At 36.9% G+C, this 18,139-nt stretch overlaps 1 protein-coding gene and 1 long non-coding RNA gene across 4 annotated transcripts in view; one reads left to right on the top strand and one right to left on the bottom strand.

Annotated features, from left to right (window-relative positions):
• Positions 1-73: 73 nt before the first annotated feature.
• Positions 74-18,139, top strand: part of TCTN3 (tectonic family member 3) — a 24,287-nt gene continuing 6,221 nt past the window's right edge. The window contains exons 1-13 of one of the 3 annotated variants that reach the window (XM_006218668.4): positions 74-403; positions 576-699; positions 1,014-1,132; positions 4,232-4,359; positions 4,600-4,708; positions 4,788-4,903; positions 5,416-5,451; positions 6,036-6,116; positions 7,191-7,316; positions 8,181-8,288; positions 8,717-8,811; positions 9,097-9,250; positions 12,104-12,241. In XM_006218668.4, the coding sequence (XP_006218730.3) occupies positions 127-403; positions 576-699; positions 1,014-1,132; positions 4,232-4,359; positions 4,600-4,708; positions 4,788-4,903; positions 5,416-5,451; positions 6,036-6,116; positions 7,191-7,316; positions 8,181-8,288; positions 8,717-8,811; positions 9,097-9,250; positions 12,104-12,241 (1,611 nt within the window). In that variant the 5' untranslated portion in view covers positions 74-126. Of the gene's footprint in view, positions 480-575; positions 700-1,013; positions 1,133-4,231; positions 4,360-4,599; positions 4,709-4,787; positions 4,904-5,415; positions 5,452-6,035; positions 6,117-7,190; positions 7,317-8,180; positions 8,289-8,716; positions 8,812-9,096; positions 9,251-12,103; positions 12,242-18,139 lie in introns of all 3 variants that reach the window. The other 2 variants (XM_072971641.1, XM_072971642.1) reach the window with 2 other exon arrangements.
• Positions 16,829-18,139, bottom strand: part of LOC140699367 (uncharacterized) — a 15,635-nt gene continuing 14,324 nt past the window's right edge. Inside the window, exon 3 of the long non-coding RNA XR_012077504.1 lies at positions 16,829-17,353. This is a non-coding gene — a long non-coding RNA (uncharacterized lncRNA). The remainder of the gene's footprint in view (positions 17,354-18,139) is intronic.

The raw sequence follows: 18,139 nt of genomic DNA, 5'->3' as shown, positions 1-18,139 counted from the left end.
GGCTGAAGAGCTCCATCGTCATGAGCCAATGAGCAGACGCATACGGATGACGTCAGACGCCATGTGCCTCCTCCCACCCAGGCTCTAGCGACGCGTCTGGCGACCGCCTAAACTCACTTCTGACCGATGCAGGTTCTCTACAGTCCCATGTGCATCTCGCAGCTCGCGCTACTGCAGGTGTTCTTCCTAATGGTCCCCCCGGGCGTCCGGCCTCAGCCATCTTTCTCCCCATCTGGTGCAGTGCCCACTCCTTCAGACCTGGGGCCAGGGACGCAGGTCGGGACCCTTCAGTCGTTCTCCGAGGGCACTGAAACTCCCTGGGCAGTGCCTGGGATCTCTACAGTGGGCCCTACTGTCGTGACCACCTCGGCGCCTGGGAATAGGACCGTGGACCTTTTCCCAGGTGAGGGGAGGGGATGTGGGAGTGGAAACTACTGACTTAGATCCAAAATTCTGTGAACAAAGTGACTTGCCACAAAGTAAGTAAAGGGTCTGTCGGGAGAGGAGGAATTAACACTTGAAAGAGTGTGGGGATCCTCATCCTGTTCGCTCTGCTTTATGTTATACTTTCATAGTCTTACCGATCTGTGTCTGTGACTTGACACCTGGTGCCTGCGATATTAATTGCTGCTGTGACAGGGATTGCTATCTTCTCCATCCGAGGACGGTTTTCTCCTTTTGCCTTCCAGGCAGCGTGAGGTGAGCTTCGATGCTCGGGTTGAACCCCGAAGGGAATTGGGGCCCTAGAATAACATTTGGACGTAGGAAGAGTTAGCCTTCGTGCCTCCCACCCCCAGTTCCACTCCTTGAAGTGGAAATATCTTGGTTTTCACCAGGAGCACAGTTCTTCAAATTCTCTAGAACAGGGCTGTCCAATAGAATCGGACCTTAGTGTTGTCCAGTGGCTGCCCAAGGAGTCCTCTCTTTGGCATCGGACTAACTTCCCTGGGGCACCTTCTTGGGACCTAACCATCCTTCTAAATGTATCTATTCTCCCTCCTGTTTCCTCACAGGTCTTCACATTGGGTGTGTGTGGACAACTCTCTTATCTTCAGGAGTAATTCCCCATTTCCTTCAAGGGTTTTCATGGATTCAAATGGAATTAGGCAGTTTTGTGTCCGTGTGAACAACTGTGAGTAGAAATATGTTGGCTGTCCTTATTGCCTAACATTTACTGAGAATTGGCTTTGCTTCTGGCCTTTTTTTTTTTTCTTTTCTGATTTTTAAACTCTTTTTTCCCCTGTGAATCATCCTCCCTCCCCTATCTTTCCCTCTGCGCCCTTTTTCTTTCTCTTATTAGTGAACATTGGCAATCTCTTATGCCCTATTGGCTATGATTCAGAAAACTCATACAGCACTCTAATTTCAGTCACCCCTCTGAGCTCAGATAATTACAGATAGACTATATCCCCCACTTGCTACAATCTCATGAAAGCACTCACTGAATCCCCCCAGTGCCTGACATAGGTGGTACCAAGTCATACTTGAATGAATGACTTTGACAGGTGAGTCTGTATCAACCTTATTTTTATTTCATGAGGCAACAGCATAAGGAAAGAGCATTAGTCTTGGGTCTCAGCCGTCTATTTATTTACTGGGTGCACAGTCTTGGACAGATCATATAGCATTTCCAGGCTTATTTCTCAACTGCAAAATGAGAAATAGTATCAGTACCCCTGAATATGAAAATGCTCTATAACTGTAGAGTGCAATAAAAATGAAAGATAGTTATTAAGATTTTTAAATAGACTTAGAAATTTACTAGTGATGACTTTAACATTTCTAAAGATGTACATCTAATACATTTTGAAATTTATTATCTAAGAAGCAAAATAATGGTCTTAGATTTAAATGTCCTTTACAGCTTATCCTGATTGCATCTGCCTATTAGAAAATAAATTGCAAAACTATATTTGTTTCAGAAAATAACCAATTTTCGGTTTGGGGGGACTTGAATTTGGAAGCAGTTATTAGGAGCCTTACAGGTTGTGAGAAGGTAAAAGGAGCAAGGCAAATGCTCCATTTTAAAATAAGGCTGCAGCTGCCCCATTCTTTCCAAATCTCCCAGTGCCTTCTAGTTCTAGCCTATGAACATGCTCCAGGGATATCGCAGTAGCATCCAGCTGATGCTCCCTGCTTATAATCCTCCTCCTCCCACGCCGTACTGCACACTGTTTCCAGACCAGTGTTTCTGAACTTTCTTTGCCTAACCACTCCTGAGAAACCATCCCTTAGAACTTATAGGATACTTTGAATTGTTGTCACCTTATAAGAACATCATATCTCCTCAGGTAAATTGTCAGCACATGGAAAGAACGGAACATATCTTTGCCCACAGTAAGGGACATTATTCGTCAAAGGCTATACAACATGATAGAGTCAGAAAAACCCTACTCCAGGAATCAGGAGATCTGTGATTTACTCCTTGCTCTACCAGATGGCTCTGTGGCCTTTTGCAACAGATCCAGATTTCCTAATGGGAATGGGTTAGATGGTCTTCTGCATCTGAAATTGTGTTAGTCTAAGTCAAAATACCATTAAGTTCTGTTGGGTGTAATATATCATATATGATGGTAGAAATTTTAGGCAAAAATTCTATTTATCCTTAGCCTATTCTCATCTGCATTATCACTGCTTACCATCACTACCACCAATATCCCTGCACTAAAGTGACAGACAAAATGTTAACTTCCTCTTATTCTTTTAAGCCATTAAGAAATACCCAGAAGGGTATTCACCATCTCAACTTATCTTCTTTCTTTGCTTAACTTGAACTTTTCTTTCATTTTTAAAGATAGAAATCACTAGTTATATTTTTAATGAGATAAGTATTTCTTCAATGTGGTTTTCAGGATATGAGTTCTGAAGGTTATATTAAACAGCTCCTGAAAGCTTCAAAATTTGACGACTTTGGATCAGAGATGGAAGAAGGTGGTCTGCAGACCAGCAGCATTAGCATCACCTTTTCCAGAGCAAGGATTTTCAGCCTCTAATATGCACCACATTATTACCTGGAGGTCTTGTTAACATGCACATTCTGACTCAGTAGGTCTGGAGAGTGGCTTAATATTCTGAGTTTGTAACAACATCTCCAGTGATGCTTGGTCTACTAGTCTGTGCACCACATTTTGAGTAACAAAGATTTAGGAAATACACTGAAAGAGAGCAGTCTGAAAGGCCCCAGAATTGAGAATTATCTTCATTTCACGTTCCATCAGAAAGCTGAAAGTCAAGATTAAGACTTTGTGGTTGCAGAGGATAAAGGTCAAGCTTATGTAATGTGGCATCTTCATTAGCATTCAGTGATGCAGGTCTTTATTCCCTTTTGAATCTGTCCAAATGACAATAATTATAAAGAACGAAAGGCACTAGTATGGGCCGTGTTTTTGCTTTGTGGTAAAGCAGAGTGCTGTCCATCACAGGCCACTCTCTGGGCAGGGGACAGTGCCAGAGGCCTTTTCCTACCACTCTTTCCTGGTTCTAAAGTGCCATAAGGAGATGGCTGCAGGAGCTTGGACAGATTTATACATTGCTGTAATAGGAATTACAGAATTCTTGCGGAAAATACTCTTTGTGGGTATTTGAAATCTTGAATGTAGAAATTATAAAGTGAAAGGAACAAAATATGACAAATTCATATACTTGAGAGTTTGTACTTATTATGAGGACTGGTCAGTTGAATTTTTGAGGAAACGGGAAGACTTGGAGAAGACAAATATTGTCTCCAACTCTGCCATGTTCCTGTGGAAACAGTACCATTTTGTTGTATTTGAGACTCATCTGGTATGGGACAAATGTGAGCATTATTGAGACTCCTATTTTTATCACAAATTGCTACTCGTACACATTCCTGGCATCAGAGACTTGGAACTGACTGATCTTAATACTAAAACAATAATTCAATTAACAGATTACAAATCAATTATAAGGTGATAGAAATCATAATCATTATTAACTTTCAAGATGGAGTATTGGGAACCTTCTGGGAAAATGTTCTATAACTTAATCTGAGTGGTAGTAATAAGAGTACTAAGAGTAATAAGAGTAAATGTTTAAAAATTCTTTGAATTTTTGAATTTATGCTTAAGATTAGTGCATTTGCATACTTTATTGGGTATATTTTATGCTTCTATAAAAGTGTTTTTAAAGATTAGTTTCTTGGTGTGTCGGATATTTAAAAATGAATGATTTTCTTTTATCTAAACCCCTTTTCTTTTTAAAAATATTTTAGCAAAATTAAACTATTTCCAGAAGCTGCAAACGGTCAATGCAACCAACTTCCAGGCCCTGGCTACAGAGTTTGGAGGTGAATCATTCACTTCAACATTCCAAACCCAGTCACCACCACCTTTTTACAGGGTGAGCCTAGGGGAGGGGGAGGAGTTGTTTGGTTTGGTGTTTCCCCTCATGCTGACAGTTGACCAGGTATCTTTAAGGTACTCACCTGCAAGTAAGTAAGCCATTGTCAGCTTTTTTGGAGTATTTGCAGTATTGTCCACGTTAATAAGCTATTGAGTTAACTTTTGTTTCTACTTTTTCTTTCCTGGTGGAGTTGAGTCCATTCTCACTATAAATAATTTTCTGCTCTGCTTTGTTTAGGCTGGGGACCCCATTCTGACTTACTTCCCCCAGTGGTCTGTAATGGGTTTGCTAAGGCAGCCTGCAGGAGTCGGAGCTAGGGGACTCTGTGCTGAGAGCAATCCTGCAGGTGAGTCCAGAGCACAAGTGCCAGCCTTTTTGTTGAGTTTGAAATAGGCTTTCTCATTTACCACTCCCTTAATTCTAAGGTTTCTTGGAGAGTAAAAGTACAACCTGTGCTCGTTTCTTCAAGAATCTGGCAGATAGCTGTACCTTGGATCCTGCCCTCGATGCTGCCTCTTACTATAACTTCACAGTCTTGAAGGTGGGTGTCCCTTCTCTCCCCACAGTCACTACTGTGTGTTTAAATTCATCATGCTTGCCACTCTTGGACTGTGGGAAGAGCACTGAACTGGAAGTCACAATGCCCAAGAGCTTCATGAAAGGTAGAGGGCCTAGAACTCTGTCATCTGAAGAAAGATGAAAGAATTAGGGGTAGATAGCCAGGATAAGAGATTCTCACCCTCCTGCCTAATGGAACTGGCTAGGGAAGGTAGGAGGAGGTGACATCTTACTATTTCACCAAAACTTCACTTTTGTGGTTTGTTAGAGCTCTGCTCTGAGTGGTTGAGCATCGCAGTCCATCCAGCCTCCCTTCAGTCCTCCTCCTGGCATTTTAGTCTAAGGAAGAGTCAGGTAGAAATGAGGAAGTGAGCCATTCAAATATATTGATTCCCGACCCCCACCCCCTCACCACCAATAGGTGAACCCACAGGCTCCTGGAGATTTTCTGTAAGATATATGCACATTCATGACCCTGCTGTTCTCTTACGCTAGGTTCCAAGAGGTGTGAGTGATCCACAGAATACAAAGGTATGATTGTTTATTGAAGGTTTATCAGGAAAAAGGAAAGAGAATATTTGGTCCCTTTGCATCTGAGGCAATTTCACTCTAGATTGTAATGGTGAAAAAGAATGTGTGTGTGATGTATCAAACTGTTCAAGTAAAATCTAAAACAATGTTTTCCCATGTGTGTTCTATATAATTAATAAGCACCCTATGAAGTAAGAATTGATAAGGTATTAGGTAAGTTTGAGAAACATTGTGTTAAATGAAGCTAAACGCTGTATTTGAGGTGGCCTTCTTAGAGTCTTTAACATTTATTGCTAGAGGGCCTTATTAATCTCCAAGAGAGGAAGTGTCAGGTACAGTATTTCTAAAACTTATTTGACCATGGAACCTTTATTTTATATCTAATAGAAGTAATATTCCAAAAAATACGTTCTGAGAAGTGCTGAATTAGAATGACTTTTGAACTTGAGTTGTATGTAGACTGGCAATAGACAGAGAGAGGACGGTGATGGTCAAGAAGGAAAAGTATTCATTTCAGCATGCTATGCAGGTAGAAGAGAAAGTGCTGCTTTCAATTTTGATTGATTTCCTTCTTTCCCTTCTAGTTTCAGGTGCCTGTAACACTTGTCTCACAGGCTGGCTCTCCTCTCTTGGCTGGAAACACCTGTCAGAATGTTGTTTCCCAGGTAGGGACACTGACCTCAGATTCTGGACTAATGTATGTTGATTGGCATTACCAGAGATGCTCCATCTTCCATTAAGTACCAGACCAGCCCCACATGAATTTTTGTGCATTACCCGAAACTTAACACATCAAAAACTGAGCCCACCACCTTCCTCCCTACTGTGTTTCAGTCATTTCCATTGCTATTGCCCTCCAGCATTTCACATCTAGAACATTAAGATTATTTCTGACTCCTCTTGGTTTGCCCACGTACAGTCTGTTAACGGTTTTTACTGATCGCAGTTTCTTATGTTGACAAAGTCAGTATCATCTGAAAATATGAAATAGACTAGTCAACTTCTTTTCCTCTACTCTCTCTCTTCTAATCAACCTACAAAAGTAAGAATTATCGTAATAACATCATTTTAAAACTATGCTCAGAAATCTAAGGTTACCGTCACTTGTTTATGACATCCATCTCCAGCAACTATCTTTATTCAGCCTCAGACACTGTGACAGCCCAGTAAACTGGGTTTCCATTCCATGCTCACCTCTACCTCTGCTTCTGCTCACCTCTGTACACAATCAAAACTTATTTTTCTTCCCTTTCAACTCTTACCATAAACTCACCTTTCCCATGAACTCTTTCAAGAGCTCTCTCTAATCTTTTTTCATGTGGAGATATAATATGAAGTCAACTTTATCTTTTCATGGTATTTTTGTTTGGTATTTTTAAGATTACTTTTCAGTCTCCCTCATCCAGTTATTTTTTTAAATTGAGATATTATTGATGTATAGCATTGTATTAGTATTAGGTGTACAACATACTGATTTAATGTATGTATGTACTGTGAAATGAATGAGTTTAGTTAACATTCATCACCACATATAATCACAATTTTTTTCTTACCATAAAACTTTTATGATCTGTTCTCTTAGCAACTTGCAAATATATAATGCAATATTGTTAACTACAGTCACTGTGCTGTACCCTCATTCAGTTATAGTAAAATCCTTCAAGACAGAAGATCTTCTGCCCTAAACATAGTTGGCCCACTAAATAATTTTAATAATTGATTCTACGTTTGTATTTCAGGTCATCTACGAGATAGAGACCAATGGGACTTTTGGAATCCAGAAAGTCTCCGTCAGTTTTGGACAAACAAACCTGACTGTCAAGCCAGGCACTTCCTTACAGCAACACTTCATCATTCGCTACAGGGTTAGGTCCCTTCTATAGGGAATGGAGAGGGAAAGATATATCTTTCTTTGCTTCTCTAACACATGCGAGAGGGAATAAGAACATGAAGGCCTAGTTCAATCGTCAAATGAAGCTTTGACATTTAATAGTCCATGATTTAATTACAGGTGATAAGGATTCAACAATGTTTATTCATTAACATGTTCTCTGAGTCTCTGGCCCCCAACAAAGCAGGACTACAATCACAAATCCAAATTCTTTTTTTTAAATGGTCATTTTAAATCATAAACTCAGCTAACATCCTGCAGAAATTCTTTATCTAGCTTTTTCACCTTTCTGGGCATTCAGTGTTTTATTCATTTCCAACTTAATCCACGTTTCCAGTCTCAATTGCTACCTTTTGACTTCTACTTATTTCTTTCTGAACCCAGCAGAGTCCAGATTCTTCTCAACTCTACCCTTAAGTGATTAACCAAATCCCATGTCTCTCAGAGTTCATCTCTGGAACATCTATAGTTAATTAAAATATTATTTCTAAATTACATTTAAATTCCTCTGGTTCAGCCAGCCTGAACATAGCCATAAATTAATAGTAATTTTTGAGAAACAGGACTGAGAGATTATTGATAGATCTTTAGTTATAATCCTTAGTAGAAGTAGCATATAGTGAATTTCAATGTTCAGATCCTCAGGATTTATTTTAGTGAATAAAAAAAAGTAAAAGACACTGGAGTAGAAATTTCTGCAAAATGCTGTGTAAGGAAGCCAAGTTGTTCATTGCAGCTAGCCTACAGCACTGCCTTAAGGGAGGGTATGAAGCCACACAGTGGAAGGTGGGAGAGCGTGCCTTTCTCCATAATTGACTTTTCTTCACTCTCTCTACAGGCTTCTCAACAGAGTGCAGCTGCTTCTCTTACTGGTCCTAGAAGTGGGAATCCTGGCTATATTGTTGGGAAGCCACTCTTGGCTCTAACTGGTGATAAAAGACACTCGGTATCTTTTTGAATCTGTGTGGCCTCTTGCGGCCTAATGAGAAAAACTTTAGCTACTGACCTTGGATTTTCCAATTCTGAGGTTCCCCCGTTTTTTAGTTATTTAGGACTTCCTTTACCAAACCATTAAGGTATTATGTTCTCAAATATTGATGCCACCAAAGACTTTAGAACTTGTGTTAGACTAGCTAAGGATGAGGATCCTCACTGACTTACTTGTTTTAATGAAATATTTATATGCTGGTGCGTGGTCATCCATTTTTGGAAAAACCATAATTGTCTCTATTTTTTAATTGCTAGAGGAAAAAATTTGTGACTTGAATAATATGATATTAATAAAGTATACTATTAAGGAAACAATAAGACCATAAAATTGCCAATCTGCCTACTTTTTTTCTGTTACAATCTTCTTGACCATTGCTTTCTCAGATGACCCTCTTACAGAGTCAGGGTGATGGAACTTGCTCTGTTAAGAGACACGAAGTACAGTTTGGAGTGAATGCAATATCTGGATGCAAGCTCAGGTAATTCTTTGTTTCCACATCATTTCCCACAATTTTGTCTCTGTAGGGAATACATTGATGTGGCAACTTTTATATTGTGAATCAGAGTTCAGAGAATGCTACTTAGGAATAGTCTTTAAATAATATGAATATAGTTGAGAGTTTTTTGACAGTCTTTTATACCTACTAAGGATTATTTCCTCTAATTTATAATATCATTTCTAATGTTTGGATGTGTATACTAATATGGTTATATTGTTATATGAGCATTGATTGGACTCCAGCCTCCATGGTGTTTCATTTCAGGCTAAAAAGGGTGGACTGCAGCCACTTGCAGCGGGAGATTTATCATACTCTTCACGGAAGGCCCAGACCAGAGCACGGTGCCATCTTTGGTAACGCTGACCCATCCCAGAAGGGAGCATGGACTAGGATCCTCAGCAGGAACTGCAGTGTTTCAGTAAGGAGAGAGACACACATTCTCACTGACACTCCCTTTCCTCTTTTGTTTATTAAAATTAAAACCAGCCCTGTTTCCTTAGATGATGTGGTTGTCATAGAAGAAAGATAGTGTGGTTGTCATAAAAGAATGTAAGAAATTGTGCCCATTTGAAGTCTTTTTTTTCCGGTTAGGTTTATATGTAAGGTACTTTCCTTATTTGGAGAAAAATTTGACCATAGGAAAACTAGAGTATGCTCTGTGGTTCAAAATCAACCTTACTCATGAGAGAAGAATAAACTAAATACACTTCATATGTATTTCAGATATTATCTTATATTCTTGAATATTTGGTCAGCGCAGATTCTTTGAGGTTGAAATTGTGTTCTTTCTGTTGTTATAAAAACTTACTTTTTTACATTTACATTTAGTAAAAATATATTAGCAGGTTAAAAATTCAAACCATGTAGAATAATGTTAAAGGAAAAGAACCTCAACACCCGCTGCCCTTGAAGAAACCTCATTTAGCTGTTTCTGTTTTTACTTTTTCTAGTAGCCTGCTACGTCAGCACTCAGGAGGTGTATCTCTTAATTCCAGTCTAAGTAAAATAAGGAAGTCTGTATGTGTCTAAGTAAAATAAAGTCTGTCTTCTTCCTCTTTTGCCTATTGCCTACCTCCTGGCTTTAATCAGTTGTACCTTTAATTTTATTTCTTTTTATTTAAATTTAAATTGTTTATTTTTCTTAATACATACTTTGCTCAGAATTCAAAAAGTACAAAATGAAACTCTCCCAGACACCTCTTCCCTTCTACAGAGGCAAACGAAGTTACTAGTTTTTCCTTCCAGAGATATTGATGCTAACCCAAGTGAATACTCATATTCTTTTTTTTTTAATTTAAATGCTACAATGTCATAAACAGTGCTCTGCACTTTGCTTTGTTGACTTGATCTTCAGAGTTTGTTCCCTATCAGTACATAATAAGCTTCCTCATTGTTTGCATAGTATAGTTGCATAGCATTCCATTATATGGATAAGCCTAATTTATTTAGCCAGTTTTATTGGTAAACATTCAAGTTATTTTCAGTCTTTTGCTATTATACACAGTGTGACGTTTTATAACCTGGTTCAAGCACCATTTCATACATGTGAAAATAAACCTGTGTGATAAATCCTAGAAGTAGAACTGCTAGATCAAAAGGTGCATGCATTTAAATTTTTAATAAATATTGCCAAATTATTCACCATACAGGTTGTACCAATTTACAGTCCCACCATCCACCTATGAGACGGCTTGTTACCCCATACCCTCATCAGCACTGGGTTATCAAACTTTTAATCTTTGCTCATCTGATAAGTGAAAAATAGCATCCCACTATAGTTTTATTTTTCTCTTACTTTGAGTAAGGTTGAATATCTTGACATATACGTGAACAATTTGTTTTCTTCACTATGATCTATTTGTATCTCTTGCCCATTTTTATTGAATTACTGGTCTTATGACTTGTAGGAAATCTTTGTGTATTTGAAAAATTGGGTCTTTTCTGTAGTATGATTTGTAGATTTTTTTTTCCAGTTTGTCATTTGTCTTTTAACTTTGTTTATGGTTTTTATGCCATGCAGAAGTTGATTTTCATGTTGTGAAGTTTATCAATTTTTTTTTCAATTTTTGAGTTTTAGTTCAGACTTTGAAAGACCTTTCTCCTTAGAGATTATTTTCAAAGTGCCCCTTTCCCTTTCTCAGCACTATATGACTTTATCCTTTGTATACTTGTATAACTTGTAGTCCTTCCTTTTAATGAGCTTGCAGGGCTAAGTGGATACGTGTACTTGATCCAGCCTTTGGACAACTGAAGTCAAATTGAAATCTCTTAAAACTCATACAGCCACATTGAGGGAGTGTGGTTTTGGGTGATACATGGCTGAGTACAGAAAGGGGATGGTTAATGACAAGGATTGAGGTTATAGTGGAACTACTCTGTATTATTCTTAAACCTACTATTTACATTTTTAAATCACATTTTCAAAGAACATTTGATAACATAGAAAAATGTTCCTAATGTAGATTAAGTGAAAGAAAAAGTATTTTTAAATATTTAGGACAAAAACATGAAAGATATTCAACATCATTAGCTATTAGGGAAATGCAAAACCACAAGGAGATGCCACCTCATAACCACTGGGTCGGCTATAATTTAAAGATGAACAGTAACAAATGTTGGCAAGCACGTGGAGAAACTGGAACCATTGGACATTGTTGATGGGACTGCAAAATGGTAGAGCCAGTTTGGAAAACAGTTTGACATTTCCATAATAAATTGAACATAAATTTGTCTGTCTTCCCCAATTCCTAGTTTAGCCATGTTATTGCCTATGTCTGAGCCTTACTATAAAAAAAAAAAAAGAAGTTAAAAAAGCACAGGCATATGTGAGGATAGTTTGTATGGGCTAAGTTATAGTAACCTCCTAATTTATGTCTTCACTTTCATCAATCCTTCCTGCATCTTGGAATTACTTCTTCTAGAGTCATAATCTAACCCTCAAATCTCCTTCTTTAGTCTTTCACTGTTCTTGTGTTGAAATAATTTGCTTCAGTCAAGTGGTCTGCTCAAGGCCAGTGCCTGACACATGCCTGGTACATAGGAGACACTCAGTAACTATCCTAATTAATCAGTGACTGCCCCTCAGTGGCATCTTGTGCTGCTGTAGTTGCATACCGTTTTATATGCCATATCTCTACCTAAACTTTCCTCTAAGCCACATTGCCTTCTCTGTTATTGTGTAATGTTTAAGATACAGTGGCTACTTAATGCATGGTAAATGACCATAGGCAATCATCAGCACTTGAAGCAGATCTTCTTTACCCTTCTGCAGGCTATGCATTGTACTTCCTGCTGTGTCATACCAGTTTCCCTGGAGATCCAGATATTGTGGGCCTATATAGGCCTCCAGTCCAACCCACAAGCTCATGTGTCAGGAGCCCGATTCCTGTACCAATGCCAGCCCATACAGGTAAGTCATGACTCATGAAGGACCACCAAGCCCTGCAAAGCCTGGATTGTCTTATCAGCCATTTGATGACCAGATAATTCTTTAACTTCTGAGAGCCAGTTTATGCTATCAGCCAATGTTTGGTGAGACTGAGCTGACACAATTAACTTTCAAGTCTATCCTCCCTGCTTGGTTACTGAAATTAGCATGTTTCCATGGTGAATACAATCTATATCCTTTTTTACCCCTGTGTTTTGTTTAGTTTTGTTTTCTTTAATTTCATGAGACTGGACTATAGTATAGGTTCGTTTCTTTTAAATTATTATACCATAATTACTATACTGGTTGATTCAACCACAGAAAAGATTTTCTATAATGGTATTCAGTATGATGGTCACATGTTTATTAGAGTCTCTGAACCTATTGATTGTTAAAGTTACTTCTGTGACTAGTTTGTAGTCATCAATTCTTGTTTGATTGTGCTCCAATAAAATAAATAATTTTAATATGTAGTAAACATATTCTTGATGTTTATGATGTGCCTAAGACAGCTTTAGCATCTGCCTTGGTTTTAGAGCCGAACCTTTAGCTTTAGAGATTCAAAAACAGAAATGATTAGGTCCTGGTAAACTGATTCATGTATAAACTGGTATGCCAGTTTATTAAATTTTAAAGAAAATTAAAACTAGTTGAAATTATTACCTGTAAGTCATTGCATTTACATCCCAGAGAAGAATGAAAGTAGAGACTGCATTTCGGTCAGAAGAAAAATGTCTTTAGCTCCTCCCTCACAACAGAGTTGTCAAGCCTTAGCTCTTTATGCCTATAAATATGTTAAAACTCAGGTTGCTAGAAACTGTGTTGATAAGAACATTCTATTCTCTCTGTGCTGGTTTACTGAATAAAATAGAACTCTTTCTGTAAGAGTCATTTAATCTGTTACAGATACTGCACTGAATCTATTGTTTTATTTTTATGAACTGTATCTTTATTTATGAATACCTGTGTAGTTTGGGAAGATACCTATAGAATTGTTCTTTTTATTCCCCTAAATCTCTGGCTCTTTTAGGCATGGAAGCTGCTCAGTGCCTCTTTCTTGTCTAGATATTTTTAATCATTATCTTTTTCTAGTATTTAGTAGAGGTTAGCTTTCCAGGCTAGTCTGTCCCCTCTACAAAATCACTCTTGCAGTCATTGACATCTAACTGTCCTAAGTGGTTGACAGTTGAGAATTTCAGCTGTGCTTCATTCATGCATAACTGAAGACACAGTATCTATTCCAATGATAGAGTAAAAATTAACTGTTGAGTTTATTGAGGGGTCACATGGCATATACAAAATCATGTACCTTAGAGTGATTTAAAGGATTTGCAAAGGTAATTTTGACTATACAGAAATGTTCACTATAAGGGCTGACTTGAGAAGCTCACTTCCATGAAAGATGCTATGCCCCTGTAAAAGTAAAAGGAGTTATGAAACACTGGTGTCATATCACAAAAAAGTTAAGCAAGTGCAATTATTTCTTTCTATAATAGATAATTTTATCATCTGTGTTGAAAGATTTTTTTTTTTTACTTCTTCAATCTTGACTGGAAATTTTCTCCTGCAGTCACATAAACATACTCACTTTTTCTTTTTGCATTTATGCTGATTATTTGTCCTTAGCTTTAAACCACTTCCCTTATCCACACAGGCTTGTCTTTTAAGACCTCCTGTGAAATTTCTTTCTCATCATAGCAAGAGCCTGTTCAAAGAAAGCTAGTGTACATATTCCAAAGCTTCTAAAATAAAAAGAAGAGTTACACTTGCTCAAGAAGGTATATCTTCTGCAATTCTTCTCCCTACCCCACCAGCCACCCTTTGAAAGGTTGTAGTCGACATTGATCTGACCCACGCTATGTCAGTCAGCTTAGTATGTCTAAGTATGTTTAAATTCCTCTCACTTTAAAAAGTGAAAGAGCAAAATTTTTGAAATGTTCCCAAGAACAAACTACAAAATGGGGAAGATTTTAAGCAAAACACTATAGACTTCCCTGTCTTCTTGTATGATAATAATAATAGCAAAACATTTATTGAACATTTACTCTGTGACAGGCACTATTTTTTATAAGTGTTTTTTTTTAATAAATACTGAATTCTCACAACAAATCTATGAAATAAATAGGATTTATTTACATGGTACTCTGCTGCTTATGTTTTTGTTCTAATTGGACCTTTAAAGGGATCATTAAGTTTGGGGCTTAATAAAATATATCATTTTTTTTGTCTGAATATAAACTTCTTTTTCAACTTAAAGAAGAAAATATATCTCAAGGAAAAAACAACCAGTTTTACAGAATATTTTGGCTCTGTTAAAACCAAAATAATAAGAACAGCATAGCATGACAGGATTAAGGCTCTGAACCTTTTCTGGAATTATAATATTCAATTCATTTATATCTTTAAGTGGATCATCATTTTGGGATTATCTGGGAGACCTGTTGCCTGAAGTTGAGGGTGGTAATTAAGAGCATGGGCATTGAATCTGACTGACCTAGGTCCAAATTAAGTTCTCTTTATTTCTCTAATCTAAGTATTCTACTTACTATAAAGTGGAGATGGATAATAATATTATGGGTTGTGCAGATTATATGAGATCATAAAATAAAACATTTAACAAATTTCCTGGCACATAGTGAATATTAAATATTGCTCATCATATTGCCATTTTATTGTTATATCTTTTTTTGTTTCAAATTTCCTTAGAAATAGCATATCAATCGATTTAGAGCAAAACACAAGAGATAAGCAGGCATTAGAGCAGTGTTTCTCAACTTTTGTTGGCTATCACCCATGGCAAGAAATACATTTTACATCAAAATCCAGCTTATAATACACACATATATAAAACTGAAAGAAAATTTTTATGAAATAATATCTTTATGCAACATTCTCTGTGATATTGTCTATTCTGTCATAGTTTATTCTGTGACCTTTTTTACTGCTAGACACTAATGGGTCACAGTTTGAAATTTGAAAAACACTTTTAGAGAATCTGACTACATTTCAAAGCTGATTGTACTGTTTTATTTAATAAATGCCTTTTATTCATTGTAATTGAAAATTGGGGAGGAGGGGAGGATATAGCTCAGTGGTAGAGTGTGTGGTTAGCATGCACAGGGTCTTGGGTTCAATCCCCTGTACCTCCATCAAATAAATAAACCCGATTACCTCCCTCCTCCAAAAAAAAAAAAAATGGCAGTGTTCTTTACCTCAGTCAAATACCAGATGATAGAAAGACTGCCAGTCTCTCTACCAGTCTGTCTTAGAGGTTTTTAATCTTATGGACCCCACTGAGAATCTGTTGAAAGCTATTGACTTACTGGAAAAATACACAGACACACAGCATTCTTTATATAGGTTCAGAGGATTTATTGATTTCTTGAAGGCAGGCTAAGAATCTCTGCCATAATCTCTTAATTAAACAGGGAGTATACTAGGAAAGATACAGAACACTAAACAAAATAAGAATAATTCAACATTAGATTTTAGAAACAATAGCTACAAAAGACAGGACTCGGAAGAGGCTGCGTTGGCAACAGAGAGTTCTGTTGCTCTTTTCTGTTGATGTCTTGTAGAATACCAACTGACCTCTCTTCCGAGAAGGGACAACAGTAACACCACCAGTGAACCTGGTTGCTGTGACAGTCAGTGAAGTTTCTATCACTAAAGTCTTTCTTTTTCAACCACTATTTGCCTCTTTCTTAATGAATATTTAGACTGTAGAAGTACTTTGCCCTGTTCTGTGATTCTTCAGAGCCTGTATTCAACATTACCTAGTTGACTGGGTTGTTTTCTTATCTTATTACCTCTTTTTTTTTTAAGAACTTTTGAAAGATATGCTCATTATTTCGTATGTCAAAATATACAGCCACTTAAGATCTTCCCCTGATACATGATGTTTAGCAACATCTACTCTTTCACACATTCACTCTCTTTGATTCATTTGAAAATCTTGATAACTTCATTGACATCTTTAAAACAAGGGAAGGAATTTTAAATTTTTCACTGAATTCTCCCTGAAATACATGTTTTTATATGGAGAAATGACGTATTTGTTATCTGGAAAATATTATATATAAATAATTCACTGATTATTTTTCAGAAATTATTATTCTTAATTTCACTGTTTAAATCATTAATTCTCCTAAAATCATAGTGTTAGTACCAGATATCAGCTAACTCCCTAAAATCATGTACTTATATGAGGAAAGATTAACTTTACATGGGCCTTTACAATATGCTTTATAGTTAAATAAGTTCTCACAATCATAATAGATACTACCATAGCTGATTGTGTTAGATTAAAAGAGACTCATGAATATAACAAACAGATGCAACTCATGTTTTTTTTTTTTGCATTGGATTCTGATTTGGACAAACACTTGTAAAGTATATTTTGGGATAGTTGAGAAGATGAATATGGACTATATTTTAGATAGAAAGAAATATTATTAACATGAAAAAGTAGAAGTTCATTTTAAATGTAGATTGTAAAACAGGCTTTTCAGTATGATCTCATATAGTTAAAAATGCATACATTGATCAGTCTGTGTGTATAGATAAAGATACAAGTGTTACTAGTGGTATCTTAGTGATGGAAATATGGTGTTTTTATTTCTTTTAATTCATCATTATTCTTTAACTTTTTACAATATAATTAACTGCTTTTGTAATAACTAAACTTTCTCAGAATCACTGTGTAACTGAACTCAGGCCTGGCTGCTTGCTGCTTAAAAATTAATATTGAGAGGTAATTATTGGTGGAAAGGAAAGTTGCTTTTAATCAGAATACTGGCAATCTGGGGAGATGGTGGACTCAGTGTCCCCAGAAACCAACTCCAAAGATTCTGCTCAGCCAAGAAAGTTTTTAAAGGGAAAAAGAGAAGTAATCTCAGTTAAACATTGATAGGAGGTCAGAGTCGTCACCATCTCCCACTGCATGCAGGCTTGTCATACAGACTTGTCGACTTCTTGTGATCTTTCTTTAGATGCTGTCTTGTTCACACAGTTTGTTCATGAGATAACTGAAGGGGAAGCTAGGGAGATCTGGCCATCTGTTAATTACTTATTCTCCATTTCTACTTCTTTGATCTATGGAAAGAACCAATAGGTTAGGCAACGTATTGTGTGATCAAATGATCTGAAAGGTGTGCTAGGGCTGAAGATGAGTGGAGCATGGAGTGCCTGGTTTAAAAGTTAGTTACAATATAGCTTTGCTGTGACAATAAAAGCGGTTCCTGTTGAGGGCAATTTCCTACAAAGAGCTGCTTATTACTAGAAAAATACCTAAAATTAACTAGATTTTACTTTAAAGATGAATTTATTTAGTTTCATTCACAATAGCATGAAAAAACATAAAATACTTAGGAACAAATTTAGCAAAAAGAATGCAAGACTTCTTCACTGTAGAACAGTACTGAGAGAAATTATAGGAGAACTAAATAAATGGAGTGGTATACCATGTTCATGGAGAAGAAGACTCAATATTAAGATATCTATCCCCAAATAGATCTATAGAATCAATGCAAACCCAAAAAATCCAAGTAGCCATTTTTGTGGAAATTGACAAGCTGATTCTAAAATTTACATGAACATGCCAAGGACTTAGAATAGTCAAAACAATTTTGGAAAAGAACAAAGTTGGAGGACTTACTCTACTGATTTTAGGATTTGCTCTAAATATCAGTATGGTACTGGTAAATGGATAGACAAACAGACCAATGAGACAAATCAGGAGTCCTAAAAATAGATCCATAAATCAATTCAATGGGAAAAGAACTTTTTAAAAAACAGTTGGTGCTGAAAGAGCTGGGTAAAACTGGAACTACTGAACAAACATATGGAGGGGGTGGAGAATGAATTAATTCCACACACAAG

Source organism: Vicugna pacos, chromosome 11 (assembly GCF_048564905.1).
Source record: "Vicugna pacos chromosome 11, VicPac4, whole genome shotgun sequence".
Lineage (NCBI taxonomy): Eukaryota > Metazoa > Chordata > Mammalia > Artiodactyla > Camelidae > Vicugna > Vicugna pacos.
The sequence above is the reverse complement of the archived record's forward strand: the minus strand, read 5'-3'. Positions and strand labels throughout refer to the sequence as shown.